At 46.3% G+C, this 12,210-nt stretch overlaps 5 protein-coding genes across 5 annotated transcripts; 1 reads left to right on the top strand and 4 right to left on the bottom strand.

Moving 5' to 3' along the window:
- Positions 1–242: 242 nt before the first annotated feature.
- Positions 243–1,357, bottom strand: BKA67DRAFT_519587 (putative epoxide hydrolase; the record flags this gene model as incomplete). The annotated part of the gene is made up of 3 exons (XM_046098110.1): positions 243–569; positions 634–768; positions 821–1,357. 3 exons carry the CDS (start codon positions 1,355–1,357, stop codon positions 243–245), a joined length of 999 nt encoding a protein of 332 aa, XP_045957553.1.
- A 769-nt stretch (positions 1,358–2,126) lies between these two features.
- Positions 2,127–3,746, top strand: BKA67DRAFT_593241 (putative monocarboxylate permease; the record flags this gene model as incomplete). The annotated part of the gene is made up of 5 exons (XM_046104925.1): positions 2,127–2,308; positions 2,407–2,780; positions 2,843–3,046; positions 3,128–3,266; positions 3,344–3,746. The coding sequence occupies 5 exons, from the start codon at positions 2,127–2,129 to the stop codon at positions 3,744–3,746; spliced, it is 1,302 nt and encodes a 433-aa protein (XP_045957552.1).
- A 242-nt stretch (positions 3,747–3,988) lies between these two features.
- Positions 3,989–7,239, bottom strand: BKA67DRAFT_569075 (uncharacterized protein). Its single transcript, XM_046103074.1, has 3 exons — positions 6,428–7,239; positions 4,525–6,324; positions 3,989–4,470 (listed from the first exon to the last, which is right to left on the bottom strand). Exons 1-3 carry the CDS (start codon positions 6,995–6,997, stop codon positions 4,402–4,404), a joined length of 2,439 nt encoding a protein of 812 aa, XP_045957551.1. The 5' UTR covers positions 6,998–7,239; the 3' UTR covers positions 3,989–4,401.
- Positions 7,240–7,912: 673 nt separating this feature from the next.
- BKA67DRAFT_569073 (uncharacterized protein) lies at positions 7,913–9,171 on the bottom strand. The gene is made up of 3 exons (XM_046103073.1): positions 8,771–9,171; positions 8,325–8,604; positions 7,913–8,264 (listed from the first exon to the last, which is right to left on the bottom strand). The coding sequence occupies exons 1-3, from the start codon at positions 9,003–9,005 to the stop codon at positions 8,078–8,080; spliced, it is 702 nt and encodes a 233-aa protein (XP_045957550.1). The 5' UTR covers positions 9,006–9,171; the 3' UTR covers positions 7,913–8,077.
- A 1,087-nt stretch (positions 9,172–10,258) lies between these two features.
- On the bottom strand, positions 10,259–11,118 carry BKA67DRAFT_678480 (uncharacterized protein; the record flags this gene model as incomplete). Its single annotated transcript, XM_046108852.1, has 1 exon — positions 10,259–11,118. The coding sequence occupies one exon, from the start codon at positions 11,116–11,118 to the stop codon at positions 10,465–10,467; it is 654 nt and encodes a 217-aa protein (XP_045957549.1). The 3' UTR covers positions 10,259–10,464.
- Positions 11,119–12,210: the final 1,092 nt, after the last annotated feature.

Genomic DNA, 12,210 nt, shown 5'->3' with positions numbered 1-12,210 from the left:
CAGATCTGTCCACGTCATTTGTCGTGAAATATCTCACCAACTTGTAAAACTTGAAAACTTGCTTGGGTGAGTAAGCAAAATTGGATTAGGTATACAGAAGGCAACATTAATCTATCACTTGGAAAAGCTCACGATGATAAATAGCAGAATTCACAGTTTTCGCCGGTATATGCATATTAAAAGAAATTCGCAAGGATTTTATGATCAGGGCGTGCTATGAGCGAATTCGTTGCAACCCAGCGTCAGATAACACGACCAGAATGTTCGCTTTGCCGGACAAACTCTTCTAGTTCCCTATTGACGACGTCTTTAGCCTCCAGGTGGATCCAGTGACCTGTAGGTAGATTCAAAACTTTTAGGAATCTGATGCACGTGCCTACTTGCTCCTTTGGTTGCGGAATTGCGATCTTGTCTTTAGTCCCCTGTAGCACTAGGACAGGCATTTTAAGAACAGGATTGATCTCAGCCTTACATTCTTCCTCATAGTCACCATTTGCAATCCGGTATTTGAACCAATTCAGTGCTGGCCCGTACTCTCCTTGGAAGATACGTGAATGCATCTCATACTCCTATCGAGAATTCCATGTCAGCTTTGTACAGCGCATACTCCATGCTAGGCGGAGGGCATCTTACTTCCTCAGTGATGTATGCCGCCATCACCGTTCTGCGATCGTGTTGCAGCCAATCTTCTAGTGCTCCCAATGGGGCCAGGTAAGTTTCCCAATAGGAAGGGTCGGAAGGATAGAAAATCGAAAAGAACGATTCAGCCTTAACGCATCAATACCAATTCAAACAGTGAAGAGAAAAACAAGTTCATTACATGGTTCGCAATTATCGACCCAGCCTCTTCTTTCTTGAAAAAGTTCCAATAACCAAACCGTTCGTAGCCCAATGTGGATTTTGACACGTCATTGATCCTTTGCAGATCTAAAAGTTGAGCTGGCGGTATGTATGGCACAGCGATGAAAGTCGCAGAATGAAGTCTGTTGGGAAAATAGTTGGCAAATCTGGATAGAAGGTGAGAACCCAAGTCGTGGGCCACCGCATGGACCTTTTCGGCGCATTCAGCTTCCAGTATATCTACCAAATCATTCACCATCCGTTTCAGTCCGTAACTCTCCAAAGACATCGGCTTGTCGCTTGCTCCGTAACCCAGCAAATCGGGAACGATTATCCCATATCCTTTTGACGAGAACCACGCAACTTGGTGTCGCCAATCGTATGAAGACGAGGGGAAGCCGTGCAAAAACAATAAAATTGATTTCTGTCCCTGCGCAGAAACGAATGCATAGCTATAGGTAGCTCCACCAGAGACTCTTAGAGACTTTCGAATGCTCGGTACCGTGAAGTAGTTCATTTTCTTTACTTGTTAGGTCGCTGGTGACAGGGAAGGCTGATACTAGAGATGCTATAGGTATGACAGAAGGCTGAAAGAGAACAATAAAAACCATTCTTCCGAAGCCCGGTATTATGGCCTGATATAGCAAACCCGTAAGTTTTCGTTATCGATAACTGCTATAAGCAAATCCGTTATCAACTAGGTCTCATAGAAGAAGCGTGTAAAAAGGGGTCTCCTCTTTGGTCGACTGAGTCAAAGATTTAGAAAGTCTGTTACAGGGTCAAGTGCTGGCCAGACCTTTCTGTCGTCATGTTCGAGAGAAGTAATGCAGTGATTGAGTTTGGTGGCCAATAGCTAAAGTTAGGTTATTTTGGATGTGATGGCCGGATATGTTGATCCACAACTATGCCTTGTGGAGAATTACTCGTTGGGGTAATTCCTGTTTTGATGCGACATTCTCTTACCATATGGAGTAAATCGACACCAATGCTCAGTGCTTCGCGCTTCGCGTAATAGATAATTTCAGACCGCGGAGTATCCTCCTCGGTCAATTATGATTGCCAAAGGATTTGAATTTCTCATTTCTGATTGCTAAGCTCATTGGGAATTTGTTTCCCCTTTCCACATCTGCCATCGCATATATTACTGGCGAAGATACAAGCATCTTTGCTTCCGAGATCCCCCGTTCAAATCAGATTTATGTCTGAAAGTTGGCTGATCGAGTCCGTCGTGTATCAAAAGTAATCATACCTATCGCGTTGACACGGCCGGCATCTTCACAGCAAGAATGGCCTCTCTGGGCGACAACGAGAATTCCTCCGTTGAGGACAAGAGAGATGCCTCAAAAGAACTTCCATCGAACACCACTCCTGTTCTCACAGGTCAGCCAGCCGTTGGTCCGCCTCCCAATGGTGGATGGAAAGCCTGGTCGCAAGTAGTGGGGGGCTTCTTTCTCATGGTTAATACCTGGTACGTCGAGAGCGAGAATTCCGATTCTGCAGTCGCCATAAACAGATGAGCGAGCCGAAAATCGATCTAAAATGGCACCTGTCGTCTAACTTCTCCAGGGGTTTGATTAATGCATTTGGTGTTTTCCAAGCATATTATCAAGCGACAATTCTGTCGCATAAAACTCCTGCGGACATCGCTTGGATTGGATCGATCCAGGGATTCTTGATGCTAATAATTGCTGTCTTCTGTGGCTGGGCTCTAGATGCGGGCTACTTTTACGCTCTTGCCGCAGCGGGAGTCATATTTCAGGTATTTGGGATGATGATGACATCACTTGGAACGGAATACTATCAAATCCTACTGTCCCAAGGTATATGTGTCGGCATTGGTTCTGGTTGCTTCTTGGTTTGCGCGTTCACCATCGTCGGCACATATTTCTCGACTCGACGCTCCTACGCTATGGGCTGGACGGCTACAGGTAGCTCAATAGGCAAGTTTTATCGTGGCTGCTAGTCCCAAACCTCAGATGCTAACTTGAGCGACACACTCAAGGTGGCATAATATACCCCATTGTGATCCGTAATCTCATCGTCAAAGTCGGATTTCCTTGGGCCGTTCGAGCCATGGGTTTCATCGTCCTTGGAACACTTGCAATCTCAGTTTCTCTACTGCGTCCACGATTACCCCCCAAGAAACTCGGACCCTTGGTTGATATTGAGTCACTGCGCGACACTCCTTATACCTTGTTTTTGCTTTGTAAGTATATATCCTGTGCACGTCCCTGCTTTGATGAAGCTAATGCTCGTTTACCATAAGCCATGCTTCTTACATACACAGGGCTTTACATACCCTTCTTCTACATAACTGATTACGCCATCAGTATAGGTATTGATGAGGATATGGCGTTTTATAGTCTGATCATCATGAGCGCTGGAAGTATACCAGGCCGTGTGCTTCCACCCTTCTTTGCCGACCGGTAAGATATTCTGCCCTATTTCTCAGATCACGAGCAATTCAGTATGAAAACAGTAGTAGCTAAAATAATTTAAACAGAATTGGAAACATCAATGTCATGTTGCCAGCTACATTGATCTGTGGCATCCTCTTGTTCTTTTGGCTTGCAGTAAAGTCTCTCACTGGCTTGATTATTATCTCGATTCTGTTTGGATTTTTCAGTGGTTCAGCACAAGCTCTAATTCCGTCTGTTGTTGTCTGGCTTGCACCTGACCTGTCAAAGGCCGGAGTGAGAATTGGTATGACGCTCTGCATGTGCGGCCTTGGGCTTCTCGTTGGTTCCCCAATTGGTGGAGTCATAATTGATTCACAATCAACGCCAGATCGAAATGTGTACTGGGGGGTTCTGCTCTGGGGTGCATTCACAGTTCTCTCGGGCGCTCTCTTCCTCTTGAGTACCAGGACTCTGAAAGTCGGCTGGAAAATTCTGGTGAAAGCATGAGCAGATCAATTCCTGCTTGGTTAATGTGTCCCTAGTTGTTACATTGGCATGGATCAACAACACCCGTTATATGTGTGGCAGCTAGGTGCCCAAAAGTAACCGGGAAAACGAGCCTTCATGATCTATTTGATTGTAGGTGAAGTCATCGTGATTCAGGCAGTATGTAGAGCGGCAAGGAAAAACGTTTTGTCAAAAGGTATTTACAGCAGGAGAATTTGATAGGATATTGTTCTGAAGGTGGTGGATGTCATACTATGTCCAGTGAAGAAAGGAATGGAAAGGATACTCATAGTGCTACCTACTGCGCCACCCCGAAAAGCGCAGACTTATGGGCGCAAAAGCTGCACTCGTATGATACCAAAATCAAAATTTGTTTAAGCGCAGTGAAAATCGACAAAAGTGCAGTCCCAACAACTAGAAAAAATTTGACTATTCGCAAATTAAATAATGTTAATTCTGAGAGAATAGGACTACCAAATGTCGATCGAGATATGCGGCGAATCGGCCGAGATTCTCTCCGGACGGAGAATATCTGTTCACTCGGAGCGTAGCCCGGATCTCCATCTTATTTCACTTGCACATGGAGGAGTCATACCAACCTCACGATTTGTCCATTATCTACAGGACTATTCATTGCGTCTCACTTGAAACGTCTTCAAATGCCTGTTTCTTGACTAGTGGACAGACTTGGCTTGGAATTCCAATTGAGCTGGTCAAACCACTCCTGAACACATTTGGTTAGTCCTCGAATAATTATGTACGTGCATGAAATACATACCCATTCAGGAAACTCAGTCAAAGATATCATCTGCGACCAGTCGTTCAATCCACACACTTCCCGCGTGCCATGGGTATTGGAAAAAAATATCGAATCGTCATTGCCAGTGATGTCGTGCATTTGAGCGTCGGCACTACGACGATCGAAGCCAATGCAGTTGAACGAATCAGCGCTATAATTATTCGTAGTGTGGCTTGTATTGTAATCAACAGGGTCATTCTCCAGAGATGACTGTAACGTACTCAGTGCCAGTTGCATCGATTCGTTTGCAGATTGAACCATCCTCGCAAGCTTGGGCTCATTGTGCACAACTGCCTGAGTCGAAGCAACGACAACACAAATCAATTTATATGATTTCACATAATTGATCCCAAGAGGAATGTTACGAGTCCACGATTCCTTAGCTGTTGCTATGGCACCAAGTATAGCAATGTTTGTTGGTGTGTGTTGAACAGTTGCTGGCAGTCTGAGAGATGCTAACTGCCGCTGACAAACACCGTGGCAAAGGCAGAAGATGGCGCGGCATACGTCATTTTTCCAAAATGTCTGTCCGAGACTCCACCACTCACTGACTGTGTATGGATACCATGTCGTCAATTGCTGTTGGTCAGTCAGGATAGACATCGCTGCACCTAAAAACTCTGGCCAGGCCACGTCCATATTGTAATCTTCTAGCAAGAAAGGCTGGTATAAAACAGTACACATCCGGTTATACATGGTACTGAAGAATACCTCGTAGAACCGCCGAACAAATTCTGGGTTGGGAAAGTACTGTGATGATGGGGACAAAGATCGTTCACGCTCAAATAATATGGCATGGCTCAAGACTCTTCTGGCTTCTTCCAGCTCACATTTGAGCATGGCCTTCTGCGTTTTTGCGACGTCCAATGATGATTGCAGTCCTGTTGCCGTGATGAGTGTGTGCACTTTTGCACAACAGCAAGTCAGCTTTGCCAAGCTATGAAGGAGTTTGTCTCTGGTATCATCATCAGACCATCGATGTCCAAGAGCCTCGGGACTTCTCATGAGAGTAAGGCGCTCCTCAAGGCTAGCAGAAGGGAGCCTACAGTCGCTCTCATCATCGTTGATGAGGTGTGGGACGCCCATTTGCATGGAATAGTCCAAATCCATGAAGCGAAGAATAGCCCATAGCTGTCGTCTACGCTCCATATCAAATGATGACAGTCCGTCGAAACAGGCTGGATCTCGATGAAGGCCCAATGAAAACGACAGCTTCGCAGCCATCCCCAGTAAACCGCACAGACCATCTGGTCCGTCGACGACAGACAACATGATCTTGGCTGATATCAGAAGCAGTAAGACTTGCAGTAGCATGATGCTTGGTTTTCGAAAACTGCTATCGTTGAGTATGATTGTTTCGACAATCTTGACGAGTCTCTTGGCGTTATTTTGTCGTGCGTTGAGACTCAATCTTAGCCCGTCTGGGACTCCATCAATCAAAAACCCGCAGGCGAATATCATTGTCAGCTGGAGAAGCCATAGCATTTCGGCTCCGTTACAAATTGCCAGCGACTTGTCCACTGGGAAGAAAGACGTGCAAAGCACGACTGGCAGAACAAATCCAATGGACCGAAAATAGTTTGCAGTGAGTGACTCTGCGGTCTCTTGATCAGGGAAACAATTCAACAAATCGCGCCTACGAGTCTCGATATTGCATGGAAATGTCATTGTCAAAGGAGTCGTACAGTTAGCATCAATTATGGATTCAATGCGCAAGAGGGCGGTCTGACTGTGACGAAATGCCGTATCTTTGGCCAGAAACTGAGAGAGGTAGGGGAACTGCGCAACAGTCATTAGCATGACATGAGTAAACAAGGTAGACTTGGGTCTTCGCGAGGAACTTTAGCCTATTGCGAATAGGCAACGAGAAGAAAGCACTAACCTCCCTGAGTAGAAACGCCCAGTGAGTGCTGCCTATAAATTGGACTTCGCCCGCAGATTCTCGAAGAAAAATCTTCGGTACGCTACGCTGTGGCCTAGAATCGGCTTCAACTTGAGACGAGGTTTCTGGTCCACCGCCTGGGCGACTTGTTTCACTGCTAGTCGATGGACATGAAGCCCGGCCAAGAGCCATCTCCAACTGTTCGATTCTACTGCGAAGGGCAAGCATCTCTTCAGTGGCCCCCGCTGGTGCTCGTGTAGTTTCAGACAGATGCAGCAGCTGCTGTTGCTGTGTGTGCTGCCCTTCCTGTGGCTGCCGTTGTGTCTGATGTGGCTGCTGCTGATCGCTGTCGCATGGAATGGGCTGGACGCCTTTGCGTCCGGTACGGTAATGGCAAGACTCGCGCCAGCCCCTACGGCGGCAATTTGAGCATGGCAGTCCTCGATCACATCTGATTCTCAAGTCCCGACAAGTACGACACGAGCTGCTACGAGATTGTCTGTCATCCGGGAGCCTCGCGCTTCTCTTTTCTTCATACAAGGCCGGAGTCGTGATCTTGAATGACTTCATTGAGTTTTGGAGCGCAATGGGCTTGAAGGAAGAGGGCTACGTCCGTGAGTATGGATTCGGAAGAGACAATGAGATAACAGGACGGGGACAGCCGGAAGACGCTGTGAACGGGTTTTGCATTTCCACTTAGGTTAGTTTAGTTCAGGCCGCTGGCCAGGGGCCTTTCTATGTATAGTAAGACAGCTGTCCTCTGACGATGCTTGCGCACAAGTTCAGCGAGTTGGCCCACTGCACCGTGCATGTTTAAAATAGCATACCACTAAGAATTGCTGTCGCGGTTGACCCACGTACTATGTAGATGTGCGAGATGGGGCACCTGCAGTAAGTCTCAACTAACCTACTGCCCCACTTACTCCAAGGGGTATCTTCCATTGCTCCATACGGTTAGCTGCTGATAAGCCTCACTGTTAAACATAACGTGATTCAACACCAGTAGGAATGTAAGGATCGCTTAAACCACATTACATACGCAGGATAATCGCAGAGACGCTGGTTCTCATAGCGATGCACATCTCTGGTGGTCGGCGTGGACGGCCTGTTCGTATGCCAGCCGAGACAGAGTCGATCTTTGGACTGATTCCATCGGGTCAACAGTCTGCCTTCAATGCCACAATCAAGACCACAGATTAAACCATCCAAAATGCATGTGCACTCTTCATTATACTTGATCATTATACAAATGATAGACGCATGTTATAAACATTGACGAGGCTAAGATGTTTATGTTCACGACGAAGTCCCTATCATATATCCTGCTTTTAAACCCTGCCTTACAACAGGGCAGCGTCGCACAATACCTTGTTCGTCAACTAATGACAACACCTCATTCTTAATCAAGTGCTCCACGAACTCTGCATCGCAGGATTTTAAAGACCGCTTATAACACTAGTGATTGGGATAGTAATAAATACAAAACACTTTCTAAGCAACTTGAATTATAGGGTAATCTAACCAACGTATCACAGCTAAATAGTCACCGTTCTGTTCTGTGCAAGGCCGCTTAAAGCTGCTACCGGTAGGCTAGCGTTCTCCAGATTAGCAATCTGCATACCCTCGATATACGAGTCCCCAGCAATGAAATTATTTCACCGACTCTTTCGAAAGCACGAAACCAAAGTCATGGATGCCTTTGCCTTTGCTAAACGTAACAATGGGTTGGTCCGTTGGATTCTCGACAAGCTTATAAAAGATATTGGCGTGTGCCTCTCCGTCAACATCAGAATATACCGGATAGCCCTCATCAGTCCTTTCATCGACATAGTGGAATCTATTAGGAAATTAGCATCACGCATTTGTAGACTTGAGAGGCCACATGGCTTAAACTTGCCTGTATCCTTTCTCCTTGTACGATGCAGCAGCAGCGATAATCACATGAGCCGTGGCCGCCTTCGCTGCGCCTATAGACCAGAACCGAGGTATGACCTGCTCGTTGAACAGGTTACCCGTAAACAAAAAGACCTTCTTCCCTCCATCTGGAATGCGGGAGAAACTGAGTACAGCCTGTTGAGCTGCCACAACCGCACTGACGTGGTTGATATTCAGCGACGCCTGCAGAGCCTCGAGCTTTAAGTCGAGAAGGTGGTCGACCGGTGGTGTCCAAGCAGAAGCTACAGGGAATCAGCAGTGTATCCTTGCTTTGCTCGACTAATTCTGTTACACACACACACACACACACACACACATACATACACGCACGCACGCAAACATGTACACATCGATAGAACCCGTTCCTCGTTCTCAAGTGACAAGAGGACGTAGAAAGTGCTGACTTACCGTTGTAAATAACAACATTTGGCTCGCCCAGACTGGATCGAACCCGTTCAAAGATTGGCTCGATGCTCTTTGGGTCAGCCAGATCGGCATTGATCGTCAAGTAAGATGGATATGCATCTGCCGAGATGCTTCGAGACACGACTGCCACGCGGTAGCCTTGCGCTGCGAAATAGGAGGCGGACGCCAAACCGACGCCTTTTCCAGCCCCTAAGATAAGCACGATGGGACCAGACATTGTAAAAATGTGTGTTATATGTGTATGTTTATATTTCTCTGTATTTGTGTGTGCAAACGAATAATACTAGGAGAAAGAGATAAAGAGAGAGGAACAAATAATTTGACGTTGGAACATCAATAGCGTGTTGGTATTATAGTATGAACCTGTGTGCTCATCGATTACTGATGAAGTAGAGGGGGTTCTAAATACGATTTGAAATCACCGTGTATTATTAATCTCTAACAAACAAATGCATGCGGGCCGTGACGGGCCGCTCAGTTCTAGGCTACATTTGCCAGCAAACCTGGAATGTCTCGATCAGAAACATCACATGACGCTCACTGGTCGCTGCCCTCAGACGAAATAAGTCGGATTTAGTTGGTTCCGTATGAGCTTTTCTTCGTTCTTGTATTAGTGGCCCCAGTGCACTCGAGTAGCAGCTCAATTTTGGGCACTTTCCCCCCACCCACTCTCCCCATTTCTGCCTCAACTTACATTCGCTAACGCCGCAGCAGTAACAGTCAGCAGTGACAAAATGTACATCACACAGTCTGCACGACTAATATGGCCCACGATTAGCCATCCAATCAGATCAAGGAAAGCATACAATAGACTTTTCGGTTCCAACCGCCCATATAGCTTTGTTTTATTTAATTTTGTATTATTAGTATTCCATCGTCATCGAAAAAGGAAAAACATTATAGTGTGAAGATTCAATTTGCACTAAAGCTTAATTGGAGATTTTGAAACATGAATTAGGTATCATATAGCTTCGAAACTCGAAAAGAACTCGACGGGAGTATCGAGAAATCTTTCAAGCAGAGACTAATGTCGGATATTCGGCCAATGGAGCATCCTTATTTCATATTGTGTATATGCTTAAACAGCTTGACGAATCCCGATCTGGATTCTCAAGCCACTCCTAAATCAGCTTTAGCACAAAAATATCATGCTTTTAATATCAAGTACAAAAATCTTCTTCTTAGCGACCGGGTGTACCCCATTTCATCGGCCGAGCTCTGAACGATTGATAGCACCTAAAATCAAGCAAAAGTAGTACATGTGCGAAACATTGTAAAGACCCTACGCCAAGCGTTATTGTGCCTTTCATAGTACCTATTCTAACCCTTTTCACGACGAGGTTAGAACAGAGAGATACATAGTAGACGTATGCATATCTGGTGTAAAGCAGCATATTCAACTTATGTCACCGATAATGGACAGTTTACAAGCATTAGAAAAATAATACAACGACAAAAGACCATAAGGACCGTAAATTGATCAATACTCAATGAAATCGGTTGACAACGTCTTTCCACAGCATCCTCAGTAAGAGAGCCTGGAAGATTGCGACCATATATTTTGCTAGTTAACGCGTCCCTTTCCATTGTATTGGTCGCCAACCTCCCGCTTCGAGTATGTTAGGGCCCAGTCCTTCTAAGAAACCCCTTACGCTCCATACGAGCCCTACAAGAGTTTACTGCCTTTCTACAAATCCGCCCACGCTATTTGTATCAGCAACGCTTGGCTTGTTTTGCGGCGCTGGGTTGACCTGGAGCCTTAGGTAGGCCTCGAAACGTGCCCCCACGAATTTGGTCAACTTCGCGTACGGGCCGGTAGCATTCTGCATCCCCGTAAGTAGCATGGAAACATTGTCGCGAACGGTACCCGCCGTCACGGTTCCGTCGGCTCGAACCAAACGGTGGCCGTCATTCGCCGTCTTGGGCCGGCGGACCTGGCTGTCAAGGTATTCGCGGATGTCCGCGTCCTGGTGTGCCGAGTTGGCAAATTGATCGACAGTGAAACGACCAATGCTCTGGTTGAAGTCTTTGTTAAGACGGTAGAGGTTGCACGGGTGGTTTAGGTGCTGCGACAGCAGCGCAAACTCGCCCCACGGCGCGTTTAGATAATCGTAGTGTTGGTAGATTAGCTGCGAGACGAAGGAGATCGCGAGGAAGTGGTCTACCTCGTAGGTTCCATTCGCCGGGTTGAAGATTTTCGGGTGTTCTTCGACAGTAGATGCATTGGCCTTGATGTAGTACATACGTAGTGTCTCATTGATAGCCGACTTTGGGTGTTTAGGCGCTTCCCAACGCGCAACATTGTGATCGACATTCAAGCCTGGATCCATATCGTTTGCTAGATCTCAATATTTGAAGAAACAGCGACCTTGAGCGTTAATGAATTTGATTATCAGACTTCGTATGAAATATGCGCTCCTCAAGGCTCTATATATACATATATAGTGGCCTTTTGGATACCCTATGAAGCCGAATATGACCACCCTCAGCTCTCAGCAAGACTTTGTGGCGTATGTCTAGGACGTTACTAAGAGCGCTGACGTGCATTACAACAGGCTGAGGTGCGGACCACATAGGGATGTCATCCATCTTACACGCAGGCTACTTCTTTACGGAGATGCCCTCAAGCGCCTTTCTAATAGTATACGGTGGAAATTAGTCAGAACTAGCTATCAAGACATCGGTGAAAATGAGACCCCAGCCGATTAAAAATAAAGAAACATAAATTCAAGCTGCATATAATGGTAGATAGAAGCAGATGGATACGGCTTCTCGAAGGTTACCATAAATACAACCAAAAAGTAGATACTTTCAGTCACAGATTATATAACCATCGTTAATCGCAAGCTATTCGACAATTTCATTCTTCAATACATGGCAAAAAGTTGAACTTGCGCAAACCGTGCCAGTAGGCCCATGACCAGATTATGCTCGACGACTAAACCGACGTAAGATGTAGCGGCAAAGTCACCTAACACACTCACTTGTTTTGTTGGACAGTCGGGAATGCCGAAGACTAGACACGGAGAAGTTGGTCGTCGACCAAAGAAAGTCACAAAGGTGGCGGAGGTGAGATGGATTAACCATGACTTCAAATTCAAGCTGACTAAGATGGTGTCGGACTTACGCGCACTGGGTCAAGTTCAGCCAGCCTCTTGCGGCTTACAACGTCTAAACCTGGGCGACAAGTAAAGCTCTCCGGCTGCATTCGCGGAATGCCCACATTCGGGCGCTCCCGACCCTGCTAAGAGAATGCCAAGCCTTACTGGTCATAGTTTGTACATGCCGATCCAACGAGACTTGGGAGCGCAAGCCCATTACTATAGCCCAATGATTTCTCGGCGCAGTGTCTCGTAAATGGTAGCCATCCTATGGGCAATACATTACGCTACTCCAAATACGTATGACAGCCAATCGATCGT

Source organism: Truncatella angustata (assembly GCF_020726525.1).
Source record: "Truncatella angustata strain MPI-SDFR-AT-0073 chromosome Unknown BKA67scaffold_5, whole genome shotgun sequence".
In the NCBI taxonomy this organism is placed as follows: domain Eukaryota; kingdom Fungi; phylum Ascomycota; class Sordariomycetes; order Amphisphaeriales; family Sporocadaceae; genus Truncatella; species Truncatella angustata.
Note: the sequence above shows the minus strand (reverse complement) of the source record. Positions and strands in the feature narration are given on the sequence as shown.

Coding starts and splice junctions, on each gene's coding strand:
- BKA67DRAFT_569073 (XM_046103073.1), bottom strand. CDS start 9,005: ATGTCTGGTCCCATCGTGCTTATCTTAGGGGCTGGAAAAGGCGTCGGT. Junction 8,605..8,770: donor AAATGTTGTTATTTACAACG/GTAAGTCAGCAC, acceptor GATTCCCTGTAG/CTTCTGCTTGGACACCACCG. Junction 8,265..8,324: donor TACAAGGAGAAAGGATACAG/GCAAGTTTAAGC, acceptor ATTTCCTAATAG/ATTCCACTATGTCGATGAAA.
- BKA67DRAFT_569075 (XM_046103074.1), bottom strand. CDS start 6,997: ATGAAGTCATTCAAGATCACGACTCCGGCCTTGTATGAAGAAAAGAGA. Junction 6,325..6,427: donor GGGCGTTTCTACTCAGGGAG/GTTAGTGCTTTC, acceptor ACTGTTGCGCAG/TTCCCCTACCTCTCTCAGTT. Junction 4,471..4,524: donor TGACTGAGTTTCCTGAATGG/GTATGTATTTCA, acceptor AAATGTGTTCAG/GAGTGGTTTGACCAGCTCAA.